Genomic DNA, 27806 nt, shown 5'->3' with positions numbered 1-27806 from the left:
TGTATTGGAGATATTAGAGAGAAAGAGAATACAAGATTGGGTTGAGGGACATAATATTCTTCATGATGGTCAGCATGGATTTGTAAATGGTAGGTCTTGTGTTAGCAGTTTACTTGCATTTTGTAGGTAACAAGCGAATTATTTAAGGGACAATCATATACAATGATAATCTTGGACCTTGCAAAAGTATTCGACATATTACACATGATAAGTTGGCGTGCAATCTGCAGAGGATGGGAATAAATAGCACAGTAATCTGACCTCCAAAGCAGCAATCCTGCAAAGATTTGAACCTTGGTCAACTGATCCCTGAAACTGCACTTTCTCACAATACATTAGTGCTCTTGCTCCTGTGCAATCAGATAAATTTAATTGCATTTTTATTTCCTCTTTTAACACCAGGTATCACTCTATATATATTTGGTTTGGTCTATAGTTTATTTGGCACAAAAACAACAAAGGTCATACTGTGCCATAGTAAAGGTTACAGCAATACATACACAGTTAAAGAAAATTGAAAACAATATGCATGTACAAAAATTAAGTTACACAATGCAGCATCTACATATAAACATAATTACTGCAGAGGGCACAGCAACATACAAGGTCAAAAGTTACAGCAATACATAAATAGTCAACAATAAGTTAATAACAAAATACTGTCAAACAGTAATAACAAAATGCACGTACTAAACCCAAGCCAAGAAATGCAGATCTACATATAGATAAAATTACAGCAAATGTTATTACAGCAGTTCATAAATAGGCAAAGAGGAATTATTATACAAATATGCATGCATAAAATTTAAGTTTAGCAATGTGGTATCTACATATAAACAAAATTACGATCAAATATGTTTGTACAAATTAATTCTTTGTAAAAAATTAAAAACATCATGCAACCTGCCTGAGTGCATATGGCTTGGCTAGATAGGTAAAAATTTCATTCCTTTCTCATGTAAAGTGCTGGCACTCCACCAGAATATGACAAATAGTGAGATGTGTATTGCAATTTTCACGCATAGGAGGGTCATCAGCCCTCGGTAAATAAGAATGTGCAAGATGACTGTGACCTATGCAGAGCCTAGCAAGAACAACTTCCTCTCTTCTCTTTATATGTTGACTAGAATGCCAGTGCTTAATTTCAGTTTTAATGTGATATAATTTGTTTGTCAATGCTTCCTGCCATGATGATTGCCAGTGAGTAATTAGCTTTGATCTTATAAACTGTTTGAAGTCTGTATATGGCATACGGTAGTCTGCATATGGTACTGTCAAACAGTAGATGGAGAAAGTATGAGTTGATTTTGCAGCTGCAGTGTTATTTCCTTTATTTCAATGTTGCTGGGAATCCAGCACAACTGAACATCATCATTAAGGATTTTCATTTTGTACAAGTATAATCATAAAACACTGGATGTGGATTATACATAGGAGAGGAGATAGCTTGTATAAAGAGATCAATGAGTCTGTATAAATTATACACTTTTGGTAGCAATTTTCTTTTATATGCACAAGTGCAAGATGAATGGCATGTAACTCATTTGTATAGTTGCTGCAATCAGATGGCATCTGGTTGGAAATAATAATGTCAGGAAACATAGCAGCATAGCCAACAGAGGTATCAGTTCTTAAACCATCAGTGTAGATGGGCAAGAAGTCAGAATAGGCTTCTCTGTGTGCATTAAACAATTGCAGGTAGACAGATGATGGAATATGAGACTTCTATAGCTAACAAAGTGAGAGGTTGCAGGATGGAGTGCAAACCTGCAAGGAGAGATGCTGTTATGTTTAGTGCAGGCAATGTTGTCAACACTCATACCAACAACTTGCACAGTCTCTTTAACATGCACACCAAAAGGACGCATGGCAGTCTGAAGTGTGTGATATCGAGCTCCCCAACACAGAGAAAAGAGACTAGTTCATGTATGAACTAGTCTCTAGGATGATTTAGCAGAGACTTTATCTTTAGGGCATAATTAAGAGACAATTTTTTCTGTCTAAGTGATAGAGTCAGTTCATTTGCTACAACATAAAGACTTTGAGTGGGTGATGTGCAAAAGGTGCCAGTAGCTATCAGTATACCATGATGATGGATGGAATTCAACCATCATAGAGTTACTCTGTCTTGCAGAACCAGACTTGAGACCAATAATCCAGCTTTGAACGTATAAATGCATGATAAAGATGGAGCAATGAAGCTCGATCAGCACCCCACTCAGTAGAGGATAGAGCGTGAAGGAGGTCCAACGCTCTCTTGCACTTTTCTGTTAGTTGACAAATGTGTGCTAGAAATACAAGTTTTCAGCCTGCCAAAGATGAGTCCCAAGAACTTGGCTTCTGTAGCTACTGGAATAACAATTCTTCCCATTCTTAATTCAGGATCTGGGTGACGAGTGCATTTTCGACAGAAGTATACACAGACACTTTTTTTCTGTTGAAAACCTGAACCCATTACTAAGAGCTCTTTTAGTTCCTCCTTAACAAATAACTGATTGTATGTCTCAAGAACATTGGTAGAAAAATTTAGGCTTCGTTTCTCATGCTACTCTTTCAGTATTAAAAATTCAGGAGGATTTGAAGCTGTTGCTGAGATTCTGGCAAAACTTTCTCCCAAAGTGTCTGCAACAGCATCAGCAATAACACTTCCATTATGGTATAAGGTAGACTAATGGTGTGTTCTAGATCTAACCTTTCATTTTCCGGATTTTATCCCACACAATTATTGGACTTTTCATTTGATTAATTGATGTAGTAAATTGGATTCATGATTGTTTTTGACTGTGACGTCTCGCATAAGGTTTGGCCTGAGCACGTTTAAAAGCTATTTAAAACATTATATGACTGACATTCGGGATGGAGGCTGTTGCTGCCTGGATAATGCACTCTGTTATATAATTTACAGCTTCATTGATAGGTGTTTAACTGATGGTATCAGCATTATTAATTTTGCAAGATGAAAAAAAGTGTTTCAGTCAGCCTGGTCTATTTTCCATATAGGTATCCGTGTGGGTGGACATGGTTCCTGTGAAGACATTGTGCAAAGAACAGGAAAGTGATTGCTTCCATGTATGTTCTCTTCAACATCCAACAAGAGCAGTGGAAGAATGGAGGGGGGGGGAGCAGATTGTAATGGAACATTCATAAACTAGTCACTTAACAAGTGAGTACTGCATTGTCACTGTCACCAACTGGAGGCAGAATAGTTATGTCTTTAATTGAAACACCCTCTTACACAATAATAAAATCTAACACTCTTTGTCCTCAAGTTTCTTCTGTCACATGCTGCTTGAGGAAGTCATCCCACAAGGGCTCAGGGACTCATCGAGCAAGGCCACATACTACACGCACCAGCTATTATATTTATTCTTGAATTCATTCACATTGTTTGCACTCACAACATTATTATTACAGGCAACTCCAGGGAGGGCCTAAACATCATGTCCACACAACTATACGACATTCTCACATTATCTATCATACCTGCCTTGAACTCACTCACTCTGGCAGCTTATTCCACTCATTTACCACTCTAAAAGTAAAGAACCCAGCTCTAACACCCCTGCTAACCACACTCTTGCCCAGCTTCCATAGGTGTCCCCTAGTTCTCCCACCACCAGTCCTGATTTCAAAAATATCCTCTGAATTAATCCTATAGAAACTTTTAGCAATTTTAATGTCTCAATCATATCTCCCCTCTTCCGCCTATCAACCAATTTCTGCAACCCACAAATCTTCAATCTGTTCTCATATGGTTCATTCCATAGACAAGCTATCATCTTAGTCACTTGCCTCTGGATACTCTCTCTACCTCCTCCCCATCAAGAAGGAACTTAGGTGACCAAATCTGGGCACAGTAGTCAAGATGAGGTCTTATCAAGGCTCGGTACAGAGGTACAATAACTTGCTTGTCTCTGCTCGTCAAGGTATTTTTCAACAACCAAGTGAGTTGATGAGCTGATTTAGCCACTTTTGCAATGTGCCCCCTAAACTTCATCTCCCTATCCACCAACACTCCCAAGTTCCTGGCCTCATCAATCGCCTGGAGTACAGTTCCACCAATGTGGTATACTGCTGCTAATCTTTTCACCCTAAAATGCATAACCTTACATTTTGTCACATTAAATTGACATCCATTCTCCTTAGCCCAGAACTCCAATCTATCCAAGTCATCCTGCAAGACTTTGACATCTTCTGCATTCACTATCGCCCTACCCAACTTTGCATCATCAGCGAACAAATGAACCATTCCTCTTAGATCCTTCCCAATATCGTTATTGAATAGATTAAACAGCAGTGGTCCAAGAACAGAACCCTGCGGCACACCACTAGTCACAGGCCATCTTTCGGACTCTACTCCTGAATAAACTACTCTTTGATATCTCTCCATCAACCACCCACCTATCCATCTCACCAGCCCTATTTCCCATATGTTGTAGTTTACGGATTAGAATTCTATGTGGTATCCTGTCAAACGCCTTTGCCAGGTCCAGCAGTATCACTGTAAACCCATTACCCTTATCCAGTTCAACCGTCACCTTGTTATAAAACTTGAGCAAGTTACAGTATCTCATTTTCATCAATCCATTCCTGTCTTTTCCCCTTGACCACTTTCTTCAAGACCTTGACAATGACTCCTGATATGCTGATCAGTCGGTAATTTGCAACCGTAGTCTTGGATCCTCCTTTATGCAGTGAAACTATTTTCCCCTCTTTCCACACCTTCGGGACTAAACCAGACCCGAGACTCAGATTAAACAACATGGTCAAGGGCACTGATAATTCCTTAGCCGCTTTGTGCAAGACCCGTGCCGGTATACCATCCAATCCCACAGATGTATTCACATTAAGGTTCTGTAATAGACTATTCACCTCCACTTCATTCATCACAATTCCCATATAAACTAATGGTTCCTTCATTTTTTCAATGTCACCACCTGGATGATAAAAAATTTTGCAAAGTGCTCGCTCAGTAATTCCACTATATCGACTGATTCAGTGACCTCCTTACCATCGTCATTCCTTAAAATCATTTTGCCATGTACAGTTTTTTTCTTGCTTGCAGCATATTGAAAGAACTGGGATTCTCTTTAGCTTGCATAGCTAGTTTCCTTTCATAATCCAATTTTGCTTTTTTTTTACCACACTCGTTACTCTTCTGGCCTACACTTTATAACGTTCGTGTGCCTGCAGGTCACCCCTTTCTTTAAATTCCCTCCACAGTTGTTTCTTTTTTTGCAGCTCAAGCTTAATGGTGTTATTCATCCATTTAACCCCTACTTGTTTTACTATTTGGACCCTAGGTATACAATCAGCCATAACCTCCTGTAAATGCTCCTTGACCACTTCCCATGCTCTATCGACATCTAGCCCTTGCAGTTGTAAATGCCATGGCACTGATCCAAGCAACCTCCTAAGCTTGTCATACTTGCCACCACGGTAATTCCACATATACCCTGTCTTAATCAAAAATTTCACACCTTTAGCGACCTCCCAGGTGCTAAAGGTGTGGAATTTTCCTTATGATCACCCTCACCAATAGGTGGTGAGACAACATCCAATGACAATCCATTCCAATCACACACCACCCTATGAGAGAAAAATCTAGCCCTCATCCCCCCCTTCTTAGCAGCATTCATCCTCAGATTCCAAAGATGCCCTCTTGTCCTTTCCCCACTCTGCATATATTGCAAATTCCATTAATTGAAATCCTGTAATGACCCTTTCAGAAGTTTCAAAAGTCTCAATCATATCACCCTCTCTTTCTCCTGTTTGCTAGTGTCTGCAGTCTACAAATTCTCAATCTGTTTTCATAATCAGTATTCCACAATCCTCATATCATTTTTAACACTCTCCTTTGCACTTTCTCCACTACATCAGAATCACAATGAAAACCAGAAGACTAGACCTCTGCAGAATAGCCCAAGTGAGGTCTTATCAAGGCCTTGTAAAGAGGCAAAATGACACCCTTTTCTTTATATGTGAATGTTAGTTTCAGCATTGCAATTATCTTTTGAGTTGTATTTGCAATCTTTGCTACATCGCCCCTGAACTTCAACTTCCTATCTGCTAATACTCCAAGATTCCTAGCTTCATCAATTTCTTCAAGCATAATCCCACCAATATAATACGACATTGGATATCTAATCACACTGAAGTGAATGACTTTACATTTACTGACACTGAACTGATATCCGTTTTTCCACATCCACAATTCCAGCCTATTCAAATCATTCTGCAAGTACTGCATATCAGCAGCAAACAGCTGTTTATCATTAATCTGTTTATCAAATATCATTAATGTATAGAGTGGATAACAGTGGACCGAGCACTGATCCTTGTGGTAAACCACTGGTTATATTTTATTTTATTTATTTATTTTTTTTTTTTTATTAATCTTTGTACTGGTTATGGGCAGTACTACTCTTACATCTCGTCTGGACATAGGCCTAAGCCTTTACAAGTGTTTTACCCTATGCCTGTTCTAGTTATCATTGTAGTCATTCTCTGGTGACAAGGCCATGCCACCAGCGTGTCCTGTAGGGCCCTCAAGGAAAGAACTTTTATAACTGAACTCCATACGCCACGTAAACCTAACTAGATTTTGGTTATTTTTATAATAGTTTACTTTATTATTATGGCTATAGGGTGCCCTGTTCCCACCACCTGGGCATCAACTACCCAAATGTCACCATCTCTTTTAATCAGTAAGTCACGTTTACGCAAACCTGTGGAGGTCCTATAATGTGGTTCCACCGGAGTTTCCCAAACTTTGTATTTAAAGCGGTTGTTCAGAATGGATACCACGGCGTCATGCCTCTGCATGCGGACCCCATGGGTGCGGAAGCAACACTGGGCTATATGAGACAATGTCTCACTGTAGTGGCAGCTAGCCCTACAGTTTGAGTAGTCACTACCTCATTGAGCTGTGCGGGCTCGAGTGGGCAGGGCATTGATCCTCATCCTGATAAGGTCAATATACTTGAACACAGGGAGAAGTCTGGTGCCATCCCTTACCCAATCATGCTGGGGAAGCACCAGATATGACTCTTTTAAAGGGGCACCATCTACAGAAGAGTGCAGCAGAGATGCCCGTCTCTTGTGTTCTGCAGGTGCTGACTCAATTAAGGTACCTTGATAATGGGACCAACCTATAGCCTGCCTAAAGTCTTTTTGTATTAATGGACTATAGAAAGCCTCTCTGCAGATAGGAGAATAAGATAATTCTAACTTCGCGATTCTGGACAGCCGCAGATGTGGGATCAGCCATCTAAGTGATGGAACCCCGAGCCCACCATCTTTCCCCCTCGTGTAGAAATATGCAGTAGAAGTGTCAGGCGGCAGTTGGAGCCATGATCTCACGGCTGAATGGATAGCCCTGTCCATTCGGGACAGTACCAAGATATATGTCCTACCAAGCACCAACTTGTGGTAAAGAAAGGTAGGAGATAGTGGGAAAGGAGAAACAGTCTTTACTAGGGCTTGAGAGGAGCTTTCCTCAAAGAAGCGATCCCAGCTTCTAGGATAGAAGGGACAGAAGACCTTCCCTTTGGGGTGAACATGATACCATGGTATCTCCACTCTTCCAGGATGGTCAAAGCATGCCACAGCCACCCGTGCAGGGAGAACTCTATAGTCTCGACCTTAGGCTTCTTGTCACGACCAGAGGGGACAAGAGCTAAAGAGAAGGACTTCTCTACATTAATAGAAAGGCCTTCTCTTTAGCTCTCAAATAGAGAAAAAGTCAACTGCCTGGTCAAGGAGTTCCTGCAAGCCTATATTAGTAGAGGTTACGAAAACAAGATAGTCCTCTCTAGGTGCTTCTTCCTCTAATGCTATGACCTATATGGCTAGGAAGAGAGTGAAGAAACTCATCTATGATGCAGTTAAAGAAAAGGAGAGAGAGAGGATCCCTGCCAAACACCCTGCACTGTGGGAATAGAAGTCGCATGGGACCCTGTAGTGATAGTGATGGAGCTACCCAAGTATAGCTCCATAACATAGGAAAGAAAGGGTTCTACATCCAGCAATAGACAGCGCTCGAAGGAGAGCAGGAAGGGAGACGCTATCAAAGGCCTTTTGGAGGTCCAGATATATAGAGGCTTAAGGCGCCGTCGGGAATCAGAGAGAAGAGAAGAAAGAAGATATATATTTTCGGCACAGCCGTCTGAAGGGACAAAAGCTCTCTGTCTATAATCATGCTGTATATGTTGCTGAAGTCGTTTAACTAAGATTTTATGAGAGTTTAAGTATCACAGGGGAGATGATAATAGGTCTAAAGTCTGACGCACAGCTTGAAGTTTCTTTCTTCGGAATGAAGATAGTTCTTGAAGCACATAGGTATGGTGGTATCACTTTACTAGAAAGGAGAATGTCCAATAAGTCTTGAAGAATCTTCAACGGCACCTTCCAAAGCCTAGATGCAGGAAAGTCATCAGGTCCAGAGGCGGAGAAATTGGATGGAAGAGCTGCTTCGATCTCCTGGATGGAGAACAGGTTGGTACATTTGAAGGGCAGGAATGGACCTCAATATCGTAGGTTGGCCATCATAATCAGGGAAGTGTGGAGGTGGAGCAGAAAAGACTGTACTCCAGAATTTAACAAAATCATCATGCAAGTCTTGCAGACTCACATCCCCCATATACCACTTTTTGATATTTGTCAGTCAGCCATCCTGCTATCCACACTGATATTCTATAATCCAAACTCATATTCTCCAATTTATGCAACAGTCTTCCATGCTGTATTCTGTCAAAAGCCTTAACACAATCCAAAAGTATCATGGTAATCCATTCCCCTTGTCTAGTTCAATGGTTGGTAACATTGTTATCGAATGTGAGCAAGTTGCTAAAACATGACCTTCCTTTAGTAAACCCATTTCTGAATACGAACCCTAACCAATTTTTCCAAAATCTTCACCACCACGCCTGAGATACTAATTGGTTGATAGTTGGATATGTTGGTCTTTGCACCACCCTTGTGCAAAAACCATACATTCTTGTAGAATCTTCTGTTTTGAGACTCATATTAAAGAACCTGGCCAAAGGAATAGTCAGTTCAGCTGAACACTCTTTTAGCACACATGTTGATATCCCATCAGTCCCTATTGCTGAATTCTTATTTAGTTTGTGCAACTCTAATACCTCATCCCCATACACGAGTTTCTTCATCTAGTGAAGAGGTAACAGTGAGCGCAATGTCATGTACACCAAGTTGATAGCATTTAACAAAATGGGTACTCATTAGTTTTCTGCATCTGTAACCCTCACGCCATCTGCATATAGTAATTAGCCTGCTATGAAGTCGAGTCATTTAGTCATGATAGGCCAGTGAACTCAACATGTTAAAGGGAAGACAAAGCATGTGACATAACATTCATTTTAATAATTCAGGCGATTACCACCTTCATGAATCAAATATAGGAAATTATTACAAATATACATTCATTCAGTTTTGTTATTTAAATACTTATATTACAAATAACACAACACAAACATATATGTGAGATTTCATGCCATCTTCACTGATGATATGGCAAACATAATATGCTTATCTTTAGGCTGAAGCATATTACCACAGTTGACCAGATGTGAATGAGAACTGTGCCTCTGTTTTTATTGCACTGGGGGCAAAGTACATAACATCTTTCAATTTCTGAACATAGCCTCTAAAGGATATGAATAACATTTTTGTCTTACTCCAAAAAACATGGTGCTTTCTTTTTCATGAAAAAACTATGACAGAATTATGTGATCTTGTATCTTCACATTATCTGAATGTTTCTTTTGTATATTTTTTACCAAATGGCCTGTCTGGCATACATAACTAACACTACTTTTCTTAACATAGCTGGCCCACTCACAAAAGGTTGCAAGACCTATAACACATCAGTGCCATCATAGGAAAAAGGATAAGAAGAAAGGAAGAATCTGTTGGCATGTGTTTTAACAAGTGTAGGTTCTTTGGGAAAGATAGTGAGAGAGACTGTTCCAAAAGAAGAGAGGTACAAACAATGAAAGAGAAGGCAGAGAAATTAGTTTGGTAAGTTTAGAGCTGAATTATAAATGGATGTTGACTAACAGATGTTCTTGTTCTCATAGTTTTGGAGGAAAGTGGGGGAATGATACTGGCAAATTCAGCAGGGCACTGTCCATGAAAGTACTTCAATCTGTGAGTGAGAGCGAGAGAGCATTAACCCTTTAAATGTTGATTTTATATTCTACTGACATTGTCCCATGTGCTAAATTAATTTTGCAAAAAATTTATAAATAAAATCAATTAAAATTCTTACTGAAGTAAGAAGTCCAGACAGCATCATACATTCTTGATATACACTTGTTCACTCACAAAAATGGAAATAATAGTTTTATAAAATTTGCATAATCAAGGGGTGCCCACTTGATTAAGCAAATTACACACATTAATTTATGTAGAATCACCAGGATCTTCCTCATCCGAAGTACACAATTCACGCCATCTACCGCCCTCCATCACGACTAGTATTTTTTGTCTGTAAATTGCATGTGTTCTGAAGGGCCGATTTGTCTGTATGCGGGATGAAAAACCCAAGTTTCCAGGAGAAAAAAACCTTGCTACCTCCGTATGAGATCTGCTAACTCACCTTTGATTGAAAAAGTCCATATATAAAGATTCCTCCAGTCACGACGAGAATCAAACTTAGGACCTTTTCCAATCGAAGGGCACAATGTACCATCGTTCTTCCAATTGCTCTACGGAGGTGCTTAATATGATTAGTTAAACCAGTTCAAATTTTTCTCTTTAGATGTCATACAAGGACAGAAACCCAAGTCAAACAAACTTCAATCGAGTTAACTCGATCGTGGCAGTTAAAGGGTTAATCAATTAGATTGTCCTCTTCTGAATAGCATTCAGCAATCTTAAAGAGGATTTCAGTGCACCATCCTAAATGTGTGAGCAATATTCCATGGCTGGACAAATAACTTCCTTGTCTATACTTGTAATGTGTTCTTCAATAGCCAAGTAATCCTACGAGTTCCTTGGCAACTTTAGCAAGATGCCCTCTAAACTTCAACTTTGCATCTACTATCACCACCAACTAGTTTCATTTATTTCCTGGCGTGGAATTCCATCAATCTGGTGCACAGCTTGTAATCTATTTTTCCATAATGCATAACTTTCCACATTAAAAGTTATCTATTAATGTGGAAAAATGATCTTCTGTCCATACTGATAGCCCATTTAAATCATTCTGCAGGCTCTCCAAATTACTTTGAGTAACTATTATTCTACCCAATTTCACATCATCAGCAAACAACTGAACATTTCCCTTCAGATTACTCCCTATATCATTTATGCACATATCAAACAATAACAATTCTAGCACAGAACCTTATGGCACACTACTTGTCACCTGCATTTTCCTGTATGTTGTTTCTCTATATATCACTTTTTGGTATCTATCCATCAGCCACCATCACATCCATATAACAAATCCATCCCCATTTATTCTAATTTGCATAACAGAGTTCCAAGTGGTATTCTGTCAAATATCTTTGCAAAACCCAGCACATTCCCACATCATCTGGCCATTCCCTTTATCCAACTCGGCTGTTACTCTGTTATAAAAAATTAGAAAATTACTAAGGCATGATTGACTCTTCAGAAAGCCATATTTCCCCTCACAGAGTACCATATTCTTATTCACCCATTCCTGAAATCTCTTTTTGACCAGCTTTTCCTGTACTTTTACCACCACTAGTCTATAATTTGATAGTGCTGTCTTAGAGCATCCCTTATAACTCTGCCGGAGCTGTGACTTAAAGAGTTTAGTCAGAGGCATTGCCAGTTCCCTTGTAAAATGAGAGCTGACATCTCATCTAATCCTATAGCTCTATTTACACTGAGCACTCATTAAGGTTATCCTTCCATAGTCATTCTTCCTCTAACTTGTCACATAGTGAAAGAACTCTTTGGGATTTCCTTTGGCCTACTCAGCTAGTTTCTTCTTGTAATCTGATTTTGCCTTTCTTACCATGCTGGTCACCTTTCTCCTTATTTTGTCTCCTCTAGATGCCCCTCAGTCAGAAAAAAATAAATACAGAAAATCAGAGCATTCAAAATGAAATGCTTGAGGAAAAATAAATATGACTCACTGGTAAGAATACAAAACAAATGAGCAAGTCAAACACAAAGGAAACTATAGATAAGATACCATAGCTTATAATTTTTAAACAGCAATTAAGACGGTTTGGACATCTCCAGAGAATGTCCTCTCAGAGATTACCATATATAGTCTTGAATGGAATCATTGGAGGAAGAAAACCTAAAGACAGACCAAAATGATTCGACTACAGTCTTTGAAGGAAAGGTCATAATAATAAAGGTTCAGAGAGAACCTTGATAAAGCCTCTTTCTCACCCATTACAATGAATGAAAAAGAAGATGCCCCTTAACTCTGTCATGCACTACTAGCATCCTTTCCCTTCCAGGTTTTTATTCCATGGCACAACTTGAAGCTTCTCCCTAAGCTTGCCATAATCACCTGCCTTGTATATCCCTTCTTGACAGAATATTCCTCATGCTTTACAACATCACAAGTCAAGAACACATAGTCAATCTCCCAAATCAGAGGCAACATGGCTACCATGGTTAGGAATAACTCTTCTGATCCTATAACCAGATTCAATACACTCATATTCTTAGTCCCTTCCATCACATGCTGCCTCAAGAAATTATCTCTCACTAGGTATATAAATTCCATTTTCTTCCTGGCATCTGATCTTTCTTTCTTCCAATCTATAGCTCCATAGTTAAAGTCCCCATAATAATTACTCAACCTGCAATCATTGTACTAATTTGCTCATGAATGTCTTCCTGTATATTTTGTCTTATTGGCCTCAATCTCACACATGACTGCTTCAAAAGAACAGCCACCCTCCTGCTGTCTACTATTTTTTTTAGTTGCAATTCATCTGCTAAAATAAGCAGTACCCACCCCATCCTATCTTTCCTATCCTCCCAGAAAATACTAAACCCTTCACATTCTATTCCTGTATCATCCAACATCATTTGCTGTTAGCCAAGTGTCACTAATGCCTGATTAATCAGATATTGCCTCCTCTAGATGCTCCTCAATCAGTAAGAAATACAGAAAATCATAGTGTAACTTTTGGCAAGGTTGCACTAACTTCTTCTTCTTCTGCAGCTTTTCCCACTTAAGTAGGGTTGCTGTCTGTGGTGAGTCTCCTCCACAACTTCCTGTCTTGGGCTGTAGCCACATCCAAGTTCTTCATCCTCAAGTTCTCCTCCACCATCTCTTCTTTGGCCGTCTGCACTTCCTCTTCCCCCGCACACCCATCTGCATGACCTTTCTTCCCACATACTTTTCCTCCCTCCTCATCACATGTCCAAACCATCTCAACATTGCCTCCTGTATCTTTGCTCCCAAAGATACAGGAGGCAAGGTTGACCATTCACCGTTCCCCTTATATAGTCATTTCTGAGGTGATCCTTTCTGGTCACACCACACATCCACCTAAGCATTCTCATCTCCGCTACCTCCATCCTGCTGATGTTATTTTTCCTCAGGGTCACAGTTTCCAAAGCATACATCATAGCTGGTCTCACTACTGTCCTGTAGATTTTGCCTTTTAGTTTGATCAGCACCCTCTTATCACATAGCACTCCAGCCATCTCTCTCCAGTTCCTCCATCCTGCTTGTATCTTGATCCCACTTCCTTCTCAGCCTTACCATCCTCTTTCATTGTTGAACCTAAATATCTAAAGTCACTGACCTTCCTGATGACATTTCCTTCCAGCTCCAGATCTGTCTCCTGGCTGCTATCAACTTTGCAACAAATATACTCGGTCTTACTTCTGCTCAGTCTCATACCTCTCTTCCAGTATTTTCCTTCAACTGTCCAGTTTGGCTGTTACTTCTTCTTGATTCTGCACACAACATAGTCCAAGGTGCGTCTTCTCTCACTGCCTCTGTCACCACCTCCATCACAATATTAAACAGGAATGGACTTAATGCTGACCCTTGATGCAAGCCGACTGTCACTGGAAAACTTTCTGTCTCTCCCAGGCAGGTATGAACTCTTGTCTTCACATTTCTGTACATCTCCTGCACCAACCTGATATATTTTTCTGGTACCTTCTTCTCCCTCAGACACCTCCAGACTTCTTGCCTTGGCACTCTATCATACGCTTTCTCCAGATCAATAAATACCAGATGTAGCTCCCGTTGTTTCTCTTGAAACGTTTCCATTATCTGTCGTACCCCAAAGATAGCATCTGTCATCGATCACCCAGGCATGAAGCCAAATTGCTCTTTTGCAATCTCCACCTTCTTCCATCAAGAACCCGCTCTAGGATTTCCCAACTAATCAATGCCAAAAACTCCTCCCTCTTGTTCCTGAAACTTCTGGCATTAGTATATATAAATATAGCATTCATTTAGAACACATCTTTACTTCTTGAATTGACTACCCTATTCGATACTGTTGCTTGAAAGATTCCACATCTATCGGTCATTCTCACACTCATTGTCTCATGTGTGCCTTCACACATACTCTGATACTGACTATACACGGCACACCACTAAATTCTCCACACTTTTGAAGATGGCCATATTCAAAACAGTCTTTTACCCCATGAATTCATTATTCCTCCTTTCCTCTTTTATACTGGGTCTGTTTTTAACAGTATTTTTAAATTATATCCAACCGCATCCACTCTAATTGCTTAATTTTAACTGACTTTGCTCTTTGGCACTCTTGATGAACAAAGCTCTCTCTCTAGACACCTGACAAGGAAATCATTTAAGTGCAGACCATCAGCATTATACAAATCCTTCTTTCCATCAACCTCAGACAAATACATACATCATTTCTTCTACATGACCTGTGTACTGATCAATTTCTATGAACACCATAGAAATTGAACACCAATATAAACACCATATGGGCATGCTCACAACAGGGAAGTGACATGCTCCCAAATATGCTGCCCACACACAGAAGGAGCACAGTTTCCTATCCACATGTGGCCTTGACTGTTCAACCCCCCCCCCTCCTGCAATGCCAATGTACCTGGTATCCCTCTAATCATCAACTGATAGAGCAAGAGACAGCGCTAGCTCCCATTTAGCACTAGCTGAATGGGAAGCCTCTCAATTCACCACTATCAGGTTCAGTCCTGTGTACTATCTAGCAGCTACCATGTTGAACTATTTTACTGCTGTACTTTTGAATGGAAAGGTCTGAGCTGACTAGTATGTGAGAAGAGAAGAAGGGGCAGAAACTATAGCCTTTACTCTGGCAACTTACTCCAGGTCTGGCGCAAAGGCATACTATGCAAACTCTCATCATTTGGTCTATCTCAGGACTTCCGTAGTTGGATTGCCAGCTTTCTGTCTAGACACACACCATATGTGATGGTGAATGGTTTCTCATCCTCTTACTATTCAACTAATGCCAGGATTCCATAAGGTTCTGTTCTCACCACCAACCCCCTTCCTTGTGTATATATATATATATATATATATATATATATATATATATATATATATATATATATATCAATATGGCCTACTTCAGTTAACCTCCAACCCAATACACAGTTTTGCAGATGACAGCATATTGCACTCCTCCCTTTCATTTGATAAACCTTACTCTACACAACTCACCTCAACCTACAGAACATCAACCACCACTGCCCTCAGTTCAAATCTCCAAGCCATCCTCCAATGGGAGGATAACCTCATCAATTTCAATGCTAGTAAAACTCGTTCTGTCTTATTTCTCACAAAAAATAACCATTTTCTCCTGGTATTATTTTTGACAACACTCAAATTTCCAGACATGATGAGATGTCTCTTGGAATCATCCTGACATCAAGCCTCTCCTGGCAACACATCACAACCATTGTATCCTCAGCTTCTAAAAAAATTGGATTTCTCTTTCGTTAAAGACATTACTTCACCCCTGAACACTGTTAACCTTATACAATTCACAAATCCACCCAGCTATTGAATACGGCTCTCACATTTGGAGTGGGGGGGGAGGGTCCCTAAGAGTTCCTTCAAAATGATTGACTCAATACAAAGGAGAGCAATTAGATTGATTAATAACCCATCTCTTACCAAACTCACTCCTCAAACTTTAGCACAGGCATTTAGTTTCTACATTATATGTATTCTGTAAATATTTCCATGGCAAGTGTTCATCTGAAATAACATCAGTAATTCTCGCACTCAGTACTATGTCAGTAGGAACACCTGCAGCTATCCCCCAAACATTCCTTCACAGTATGCCTTGAAACCCACAGAACAATTTCTTTTCCTCCTCCTTCATCCCTGCTACTACTGTATCATGGAACAGTCTTCCCCTGACATGTTTCCTAAGTAATGCAGTATACAGGCTTTTAAGTCATGTAAACAAGTTTCTCCTTTCCCAACCCACTTCTCATACCCAAATATGGTATTAACATACTATAGGTTGATTAACCAATCTATTGTATACAACATGAAAAATAAAAAGCTGCAAGCTATCTTTTTTTTTTTTTTTTTACCTGCCTTGAATAAAGTAGGTGGTGGTATTTCACTAAGCAATGCAAGTCACCTACGACCTACATGGTTTGATTAACCTTTCCACCTTGGAAGGATGCTTTTTCAGCTGCAATAGTCACTGTGGGACTTGACTGCAAGAGTGTATATATATTATGCATTGACAGTCCTTTAATAGCCCAACAGTGTGTGCAGTACATTTTGTATACTCCTGTTTGTTTGTTTTTCTATGAGTGCAGAAGTTTTGGCAATTTGAATATGTATATAATTTTATGTGGTAGGCTTAAAGTGCCCACAGTATTGTTGGTTGTTGCTAATTAGAATTCTTGCAAAAATTTGTCAAACTATTCATTTTCTTTGAAACAGACCATTTTCCTTCAAGAAAAAAATTGCACAAAAGAACAAGAAAAATTTGTCAAAATTATATACTGCAATAACTTTGGGATTTATAAGTATACAAAATATCTATCAGGGTCAATTTTGTTTTAATCACATTATTTATAATGGTAAAATTATTCAGACTAATATCAATAATTTTGTCCTGGATGGATGGAATATATGAAATCTGGAATTTAGTTTAGCTTTTGTGTTGTTTTCTTTTTTTAATGCCAATGCCACTTACAAAAGGCTGTGAATTTATAATACGATAGATAGGGTATGAGTTAAATATCAGGAAACCTTAATCTAGAGACGACACATAGAATTTTCATCCAAGTCATTTTAGGTCTCCATTATCAAAGGTGTCAGACTCACATGAGGTGATGAAATCTATCTACTACCTAAAATACCTAAATATCCATGTTGATGATGGATTTGAACCTACAGTCTGTAAGAGAACAGGTATATGGAACCACTTGGGCTAACCAGGCTATGCTTTTGTCAAATCAGATATCACTTGTCATAGGCTATCCATCCTGGAATCCCTGCTTTTTAATCTATTCTGACTGAAGATTTCATTACCTCACTTTATGGTCTCCATTTGCTTCCCTTTTTGAATACTTACTGCTAGAAGTTAATTTTGCAATCTAATTATCCAAATTGTGCGAGTCTTCCTAGGAGACCTTAATGTCCATAACACAAATTGGCTCCCTCTTCTCTAACTTCACAGAACTGGAAGGGATGCTGAATCATTTGCAATCAGTCATGATCTATCAACCTACCAACTAGAATACTAGATAATACTTGTCATTCTTCCAATACTCTGGACCTTTTCTTAACCAGCTTTCACTCCAAATATACTGTGGACATCTGCTCTCCTCTTGGCAACTCTAACCAGATTCTTATCCAAGCCTCCTTTTCTATAGATCACTCTCCTCCTGATCAATCTCAGCCTGGTACGGCACTACAACAGTACCAAATGGGATAACCATCAGAATTTTTATGCCTCTTTCCATAGTTGGATTACTGTTTTTGCTCTCCTGATCTAAACATCTGCACTGAACTAATCACCAATATAATCCTCACTGGAATGAGGATTCATTCCCTACTCCACTGCAACCACAACCCTTAACCAAGCCCTGGTTCTCTAAAAAAACATGCCTCTATAGTCCATGATAAAAATGCAACATATATTCAATGGCTTAAATCAAAAACTCTAGCTTCTCATTCAGCTTAAAATACAGCCTAAAATAGGTGTAAATGCTATTAACAATTTCCAAGCACACTTTATGTAAATAGAATGCAATAAGCTTGTCTCCTGCTCAACTGGCAGTCAAAACTTCTATTAAGCATAACTTTTACCCATCCTTGTTTTCACCCCTCTCACACATCTTGGTGAGTAATCTCATCTAAGGATAAGGCAGATCTCTTGGCATCAGTCCTTTCTTCCAACTTTTGTATAGCCAATCTTGATTGGTTACACACCACCTACAATACTGCAAACCGATTTGCTAAATGACCACTGCTAGCCACCTGTGATCTTTTGCCAAAAGGACATTAGAAAAATCCTGATTAATCTTGATACTAAAGTCTCCTGGTCCAGACAATATTCCTCCAGATATACTCAAAACTACTGATCTAGAATTAACACCCATCCTGTATTATCTATATAAGCTGTCATATGCACCCAAAAACATGGAAGCAAGGCATCAAACTATCATCCCATTGCTCTCACTGCAGTACTCTCAAAAAGTGATAGAGAAGGTTAATAACAATCAGCTTCTTCACTACCAGAAAACCAATCAATTACTTAGCAATTACTAATATGGATTCCATTTTCATTCTACAGCAAACTCCTCACTAATCTTACCGATCTTTGGACAGAAGCTATGAACAATTTGGAGAAACCCATGTGGTATCTTTTGTATTAATTTTTTACCTAGTCAGGAAACCCTGCTCTAGAGACCAACACTGGAACTTTTCTCAAACCATTTCAGGCCGTAAAAAAGCATGACAGTCATCTCGCACCAGGCAATAAAATTCATCTACTATCTAAAGACAATTACACACATCCATTATGTATGGTGAGATTTGAACCAGCAGCCTCTTGGTTGGAGAGTGGATACACCAACAACTCAGTCAACCAGGCCAGCTTGGTTGTAGGAGTAAAAAAAAAGTTTTTAAATTTTTTTCCACAGTTGAAAAAAAAAATTCTTTTGCTTTTTAAATTACATGAGATTTTTTATGATAAATAATTCAGCAATACTAACAATCTACTTTTAAACATGAAACACCACATGAACAGCAGAAATTTTGATACCCAATGCTATGAATTTTTCAATATAATTTTTCAATTGTTCCATCATAACGGATATCTATATGTATATGGGACTATATATATATATATATATATATATATATATATATATTGAAATTGGGGCATGCCTGCCTGTTTACTTGGTAGGGCAATCAACATATTTAAACTGTATAGAGGAAATTTTAATGACATCATGACATCTAACAAATTTATTCCAAGTATAAACAAATATTACTCTTCTGTGACAGAGTGGTTTTAGCCATACATCACTTGCCTGAGAAAGAGACATGAATTGAAAACCAATTTAGAATGGAAGAATTTTATATAGGTGGTTTTGAGAGTGCTGAGTCAGTTTAAGGCAAAAGCAGCAAAAATTCTCCTCAGAAACTCCTTCGTCCTAAAAAACAAGCAACCAGCCTTAGAATGCATTCATAGATAATAAACAAAAATATATCATGAAAAGTCCTGGTGATTAATGGACAGCTAAAAATAAACAGGTTGCAAAATCATCCATAAACAAGTGCTGAACAGATAAAGACGTAATAACAGAATGGACGACAAGTACTTCTTTACCGAGTGATTCGGATTTTTCTATATATTTAAATAACACAGTTTACAAACATAAGTTTAGAAGTCCTGGTTGGTCGAATGGTCAGTGTATCAGCTCTTTAGCCAAAGCTGCGGGTTTGAATCCCTCCATGGGCATGGATGTTTGTAAATGCTAGTGGTGGTGGTCAGCGGTAGTGGCATTGGTGTAGATGATGAAGGTAGTTGCAGTTGGTGGAGTGGTGGAGACAGAGTTGTGGAGTAGGTGTCCTCCCTCGATGAGTCTTTGGACTCCCTGGAGGTGTTATGTAATAATAATAAGTCAGTTTGTCTCTTGATAAATAATTAAAATCTGGTTATAAAACTCACCTCAAAGTTATCTAATGGATCTGAACTTCGAAGAAATGAGTAAATAGCAGTGGGAACAGATTTTGGTCCAGTCTCATAATTACCTAAAAAATCATGACATATTAGGCATGTGAGACATACACAAACAGAAACATTAAACTACTGTTTATAAAAAATTCCCTGTGAATTACACACACACACACACACACATGCATAGACTTGGAAAGTTATTGTTAAACTAAATTAATATTTCGTATCCTACCATCTTTCTATAATCTCCATAACTTTTAAAAAAAAAAATTGTAGTTTAGAGAAAGAAATAATTTTGAACTTTAAATTCACACCATGGTTATAGGGAACTACTTATCAATACAGAATATGAAATGCACAACAGAAATTCATTCATCACAAGCTTAAAATAATGGAAATTTATCATTATCACTATTAGTCCTCTGTGGTCTCACAAAGCTCACTGTAGTAAACTGATTCTAAATGTCAGCTTTACCATTAATTCACTTCATTCAGAGTCTGTAATTCTAACCTACTGGCTTTCTCTTTCATTCCGTATTCAGCACTCTGCAGTAGTCTTCCTTGCATGGTTCCCCCCCCCCCCCCCCAGCAATACATTTCCAGCTGCTCAAGAGAGAAACTTGTCGATATGTTGTTCAAAGTTTGGAAAAACAGTGTGATAAAGATGTTGAAAGTTTATTTTTCACTAGGTTAGAATATAATAAATTTAGTTTAGTCCTTTATTCCAGTGAGAGCAAACAAAGTTTGTGCCTGAAAATATCTTCAGGACTGAATATAGTGTTGTACTATCTTACCTGGGTAAGTAGTACAACACCAGGCAACTTGTAGCAAAGGTGGAGCAAGATACCAACACTCCTATCCCAGTATCTCCCATAATGCAAAACACATCTCCTTGTGGATATGGATACTGTTATGCATTAAGGGATTGGTCACTACCCAGACTAGTTTCGACCTTTATTGAGGTCTCTTCAGTGGGAGCCAGGCCCAGAGTTGGAGATACCAGGCAACCTAGTGAAAAATAAACTTTTAACATCTTTCTCTAAATCCAGAGTAATTTAATAAAAAAAGGTGGCAAACCTTTTGGCAGCTCCTATAGATAAAGATGACCTTGCTACTGCTTTTGCCTGGTATCTCCAACTCTGGGCCTGGCTCCCGCTGAAGAGACCTCAATAAAGGTCGAAACTAGTCTGGGTAGTGGCCAATCCCTTAATTCATTTCAAAGCTTTTTTAATAGCCTTCAGAATATTTTACCACCCTCCTGATATTTTATTTTCCATGTTCTCATCAAAGTCCTTCCATGACTTTTGTTTAGCTAGTTTTACACTTTCTTATGCTTCACTTTCTTACATTTTTCTCTGTATTCTCTAAGATCACGAGCTGACTTACTCCCCAGGAACTTAAAATATGCTTTCTTCTTGTAATTCAACACATCTTTAACTTTCCAAGTCCAACATGTAGTTCTGATTTTCCTATCCTTGTAGACATTGATTAATTAATCAATATTTTCTTCAGTGTTTTTCCAGTGAATATACAAGGTTTGATATTGGTTTTCAGATGCTTTCATCGTTCACGAATAATGTTTGTGTATTTTTAGTCTACAGTTCACCTCTGAAAGCTGATCAAACTTTGATTCATTTTAAATCTTTCTTATACACTCTTCTTTTCAATATGAATTTCAATTTTATCCTGATCAAAACGAAAAGGTGATCATATCCAATTCCCAGTCCTCTGTGTAATTGTTTTACACAGTGGTCATGTTTTACATATTTGCTTATGTACTATAACAAGGTGATGAATGTATTAGACAAAAGAGCTACATATACAGTGGTATACTGAGATTTTGTAAAGATTTTTGATAGATTGCCACACAATAAATTGGTCACTAAATTGAAGCAGCTAGGACGACTGGATGATACATTAGTGAGTTGGATAGGTGAATGGTTATCGGATAGGTATCAGCAAGTTGTGTATAGAGGAGCACTGTCTCGAAAGAGGAAAGTCACTAGTGGTGTACTGCAAGGGTCAGTTTTGGGGTCATTTTTATTTAATTTGTGTATTAATGATATTGGGATAGTTGAAGGATTAAACTAAATTTATTATATTATTATATGATATTGGGATAGGTTTAACTGGTGAAGACGATGCAAAACTCAATTCAATGTTGCCAAGAGTAAGGTTTTGAAATCTGGTATGCAACAATGGGATGCAAAGTATACACTTGGCCGGAAAATTTTGAAGGAAGTTGAGGAGATAAGAGACCTTGGATTGGTAGTGAACAAGGATCTGAATTTCAGAGATCACACTGCATGAGTTGTGAAGACATCTCATCGGATTATGGCAATTATGTGGAGAACCTTAACTTGTAGAAATAAAGAGGTTCTAGTTCCATTATATAAGGCCTCGATCTGGCCTTGTATAGATTACTGAAACAGATTTTGGGCCCTTGTTTTCATTGTGATGAGGATATGTTTTAAAAGGTCCAGAGAAGACTAAGGTCATAACTGGTTGTTGGGATGTGGGATATGAGGACAAACTCAGGGAATGCAAATTGCAAAGGTTTGTGAATAGGAAGAAGAAAGGGGATGTAATTGAGACATTTAAGTCAGTAAAGGGTTGTTACCAGGTTAATGTAGAAGAAAGTTTTCATAGAATGGGGAAAGGGTAGAACAAGGGGCCATAGATGTATATGGAGAGTATGGGCAGAGGAATAAGGAATAGGTTCTTGTCATGGAGAGCGGTTGGTCAGTGGAATGCTTTGCCAGTCATTGTGGTGAATGCATATACATGGAATGAGTTTTAAGCATGGTCTGATAGGCTCGTGAGTAACAGTGCTTGCCTCCCAAAATAAGTCTTTGGACTCTGTGGAGGTCTGGTAATAATAATAAACATGTAACTACTTATATATTAGTGTCTTTATCAGTATGTGAAGAAAATTTATACAATTTATGAGTGATAAAAGATCATTTATTATTTTTTTTAATGATGATACTATTTTTTGTTACGTTCTCATTTCATATTAACATCATGAATCACTTTTATGAAAAAACATAAATAATTTCTTCTCTGCCATTACAAATAAATGTAGACAACATTATCATAAAAACTCTCAATAAAATAAAATCCATAGGTGTACACATATAACTACATTAGTAGGTTCCTGAATTCTAAACTGGCTGCAAAACACTAACGGATGAAGAGAGTCAACTATGTGAGACAAAGCAGTGTGTTCAAATGATGTGACAAATGTGTGCTCAAAAACAATAGAAAAACATTTAGGTTAGAATCAACATAAAGAAATATTTAGGGAAAAGAAAAAAATATTTATTTCTCAACTTTCCAAGTTTTAATATATACTAATAACAGTTCAAATCCTCATATTTCATCACTAAGAAAGAAATAAGTTAATTACTGTGTCCTCTGAATATTCATTGTAGGTTGCTGCTGTCATGATTAACAGATTACCTCTGAGTATGAATGAGTGTTCTCTAAAGATAAAATGCATCTGCACATCCTATCCTCTCACTGGTCATATTCCATTACAGCAAAATGAGTGATAATCAACAAATCAGGCACTTGTAATGACTAGCACTTTTCAACAGATGCAATAAGTAGTAAACATACAAAACCAAAAAAACAAACAAAAAAAAAAAAAATGTGTTTTCAATGCCTACTAAAAATTCTCACCTTAGCATAGACAAGCAGACAAGTGCATTTTTCAAGTCCTACACACACACACACACACACACACACACACACGAGAATCTATAGGAGGCCTGAGGGCTGCATGCAGCCCACAATGTTATTTATTTTGGCCTGTCAGCCTGATTGAAATTAATTAATCATATGGGGGGATATGAAATTAGACGATTTGAATTAAATTTTTACTAAGACTCTGCTTGTTTACATTCATGTGAGTAATGTCACAATCATATTTCTTTCAGCTTGACAATAAACTGCATTTGGAGTTATTCCTACTGTCATATTCAATAACAAATTATTACAATTGCATCGAGGTTTTGTTAGCGCTAGTGTCGTTGCAAAGAAATTTAAAATACATCTCCATGATAATGACTTGATGTCTATGAACGAGAATGAATCGTATTACAAAACGTTGGCCATGCTTGGACTGGCTTCGGCAGTGTAATGGTTGGTTGTAGCTGGAGCAATATATTATATAACTGTTATCATAACCTGCATTATTGTGAGTTTTTCATCATTAGTTTTTTGTAATTAATACTGTCAATCTCAACACAATGAGCTTAAGTAAAAAGCGTAAAATAGATTAGGAACATCGAGCATTTAACCCTGAGTGGACAAACAAATATTTTTTTACGTTGTTCAAAGGCAAAATAGTGTGCATTGTTTGCCAGGAATCTATCGCTGTGCCAAAAGAGTACAATCTGAGATGTCATTTTGAATAGAAACATCCTAACTTTGGCAAGTTGGATGCAGTGTGAAAAGCAAATAAAAGCAGCAAAGTTATTGAAAGTCCTTAGTGATGAGCAACAAGCCTTTAAAAAAGTGACATCTGCAAATGAAGTTGCCACAAAGATAAGCTTAAAAATATCACAAGAAATAGTTTGTGCTTGCAAGTTGCCGTTTCCGAATTGTGTCCTGATAAGAAAAATAATTTTCAAAATATCAGTTTGTCCCATATGACTGTTCAAGCGCAGGGTGGCTGATATTGCCGAGGATCTTAAAGATAACCTGCAAAAAATTGCTAGTGAATTTGTCTATTATTCACTTGCTATGGATGAAGATACTGACATGAAAGATACTGCACAGCTTTTAATATGAGGCGTTAATAAGAATTTTGAGGTGACAGAGGAGCTTGCTGGTTTGTGTTCAATGAAAGGAAGAACAACAGGAAAGGAGATTGCAGAAATGTAAAGATGTGTGTAACCGAAAAACTATCCTTAAATTTCAAGAATTTAGCAGCGGTTTGCACTGATGGTGCCCCATCTATGTGTGGAAAAAATGTTGGTGCTATAACATTTATTGAACAGTGTGCAGGTAAACCAATGACAAAATTTCACTGCCTAATTCATCAGGGTGTTATGTTCAAAGGTTTTGCAGTTTGATCATGTAATTAAAGTAGTATTTGCTCTGGTCAGCTATATTCAAGCTTGGGGTTTGAAACACAGAATGTTTCAGGCGTTTCTAGAAGAAAATGATACCGAGTACAGGGATCTACCATACCACACTGATGTACGTTGGTTGAGCTGTGGTAAAGTTTTGTCACGCTTTGTCACTCTAAAAAATGAACTAGTTGAATTTTTGGAATCTCAAGAAGATATGGAAAAATTCCCAGAAATAATGGATGAAGAATGGAATCAAGATTTATTTTTCTTGTGTGACATTTTGGGTCACTTGAATGAACTTAACTTACAGCTTCAAGGAAAAAATAAGTTTGTTTTTTCAGTCAATGTCTCTTATAAAGGCATTCAAAATGAAATTAAGTTTGTTTGAAAATCAACTTGCTAAGGGGGGTATGTCACATTTCTTAACTTGTCAACAGAATATTCTATCAGAATATCATTCAATGGTGGGTGGAAAACATAAGAAGTACATATCACTTCTAAAGTGGAGTTTCAGAAAAGAATGCCGTTCAGTAATGAAGACGAAGTCTGCATAAAAGTGAGTGAGGATTCATTTTCTGTTGAAGCAGGAAATCTACCTGTTGAACTCCAGATGGAAGTTATTGATCTTTAGTGTTCTGAAAACTATCAGGTCAAGCATATGGAGAGCACTTTACAAGAGTTTTATTCTATTCTGGATCAGGATAAATTTAAAAGTTTGTTGGATACTGCCTACCAGGTATTTTGTATGTTTGGGAGCACATATACTTGTGAACAAACATTTTCGGTCATGAACTTGAACAAAACCAAACAGCGTTCATCTTTAAGTGATATCAATTTAGAGGCCATATTAAGAATGGCCACTTCAAACATGACATCAGACCTTGATAAAATAGGGGCAACAAAGAAATGCAATGTATCACATTGTGACATTCTGAATGTCACAATGTGATATTTAGTCACTGATATTTCACTGAGAATAAGTGTGATATTCTCGGTGAAATTATTAGTCAACTTTGTGTTTATGTTTAAGTGGTTTTTATTGAGAAATTTTGCAGCTATATCTGTTTGTAAATCATTTTGATTATAATTTTAATTGCAACTCTCTAAAAAATTTAAATATGCATATTAATTAGTATTTACTGCAGACCTACTAACAAATTTACTTAAGTTTAGCTGCAGTGGACTAGTCTAAGATTCAAGGTCCGAAGTGATCTGGCCCTTGGTCAGATGGTCCAAGTTGGGTTTGACCCTCAAAGACAATCAAGTTGTGCAGGTCTGCTCTATAGCATAATCAGTATTGACAATGTCCTTCAGTTGGAAAGACCTGGGTTTGAATCATACCTAGACCTCAACAAACTCTATCAAAAATTTTTCAATTGAAGGCAAATTAGCCAAACTAATATGGAGGCAATAATATTTTTCCTCCTGGAAACACTGTTTTTTTTTGTCCCACAAAACAAACAAGTCAAAATGAAAACATGCAGTTTAGAGATATAGTAGATAATGTAAACAGTTAAAAGTTTGTTGGATACTGCCTACCAGGTATTTTGTATGTTTGATTAATCACCCTATCATAAGCAATATGAAGTTTTAAAGAAGCCAGCTTACTTGGCTGTGACAGGGCTCTGAAACTAAAACAAATAGGAAGATTATATTTTACTTAAATAAAGAGCCAATAGGCTTCACTTCGGCAATGTAACACTATTTAAATTAAGGATATTAAATCCCACATTATTTCAAAGCCGAATAAGAAACTCAAAGATTGGAATCAAAGAGTTTCATGCCAAATATAGTAAACTATAAAAGTTTCAGCGGATTGTAGCATAAGCTAAAGCACATAGTTCAACACTAGGCAACTCATAGGAAAGGTGGGTAAAATTCTCATCACTATTCTTAGTATTTCCCATAATGTAAAACACATCTCCTAGGTCACAGTGCTTCCCAAACTGTGGGCCGTGCTCCCCTTGAGAGACATAGGTTTGGTTGAGGGAGGGCTGTGAAATAATGAAAACAAATTAAAAATCTTTTAAGAGTAAGTAATTTTTTTTATCTTAAAAGAAACATATTTAATTTTTATTATTTATTATTATTTTTTTTGTTATTTTTTATATTTTAATGGAAAAAAATCGCACATTGGTGCGGGTTCACAAATTTTACTTCCTGCATATTTCGGTGCTTAATGAATATTAGTAAATATATGCTTATTCATATAAGTTTCATTTCAAAGCAGAAATCTAAGAATTGTAGTTTCAAATATTTCATCAGATATTGGTGTAGAAGTACTGAAACACATCCATCACATTAAATTGTTATTAAACTTCTTTAATGTTTTTAATTCTTTCTTTATTACTAATCGTTATACATTTCATGTGCTTATACTGCAAATGTACAATAAATCTATCTATATAAAAATATGAGATAATGTGCCATGTCAAATGTGTATGTAAGATGCTAAAAATGTAATATTTGCATTTGATTTTTGCAATATATGCTGTGTATGTTTTGTATTGAATATAAATACAATAAATATTATAATAATATATGTCTATTTTTTTTT

General features: G+C 37.6%; 1 protein-coding gene across 2 annotated transcripts in view; it reads right to left on the bottom strand.

Moving 5' to 3' along the window:
* The window catches only part of LOC150110534 (ADP-ribosylhydrolase ARH3-like), a 171376-nt gene that overhangs the window by 22739 nt on the left and 120831 nt on the right, over nt 1–27806 (bottom strand). For both annotated transcript variants that reach the window (XM_090394609.1, XM_090394604.1), the window contains exon 6: nt 20160–20242. In XM_090394609.1, coding sequence (XP_090250735.1) covers nt 20160–20242 — 83 coding nt within the window. The remainder of the gene's footprint in view (nt 1–20159; nt 20243–27806) is intronic.

This window comes from Typopeltis vanoorti, chromosome 1, assembly GCF_054136105.1.
Source record: "Typopeltis vanoorti isolate ZY-2024b chromosome 1, IOZ_Tvanoo_1.0, whole genome shotgun sequence".
In the NCBI taxonomy this organism is placed as follows: Eukaryota; Metazoa; Arthropoda; class Arachnida; order Uropygi; family Thelyphonidae; genus Typopeltis; species Typopeltis vanoorti.
This window is presented reverse-complemented; position numbering and strand designations above follow the sequence as displayed.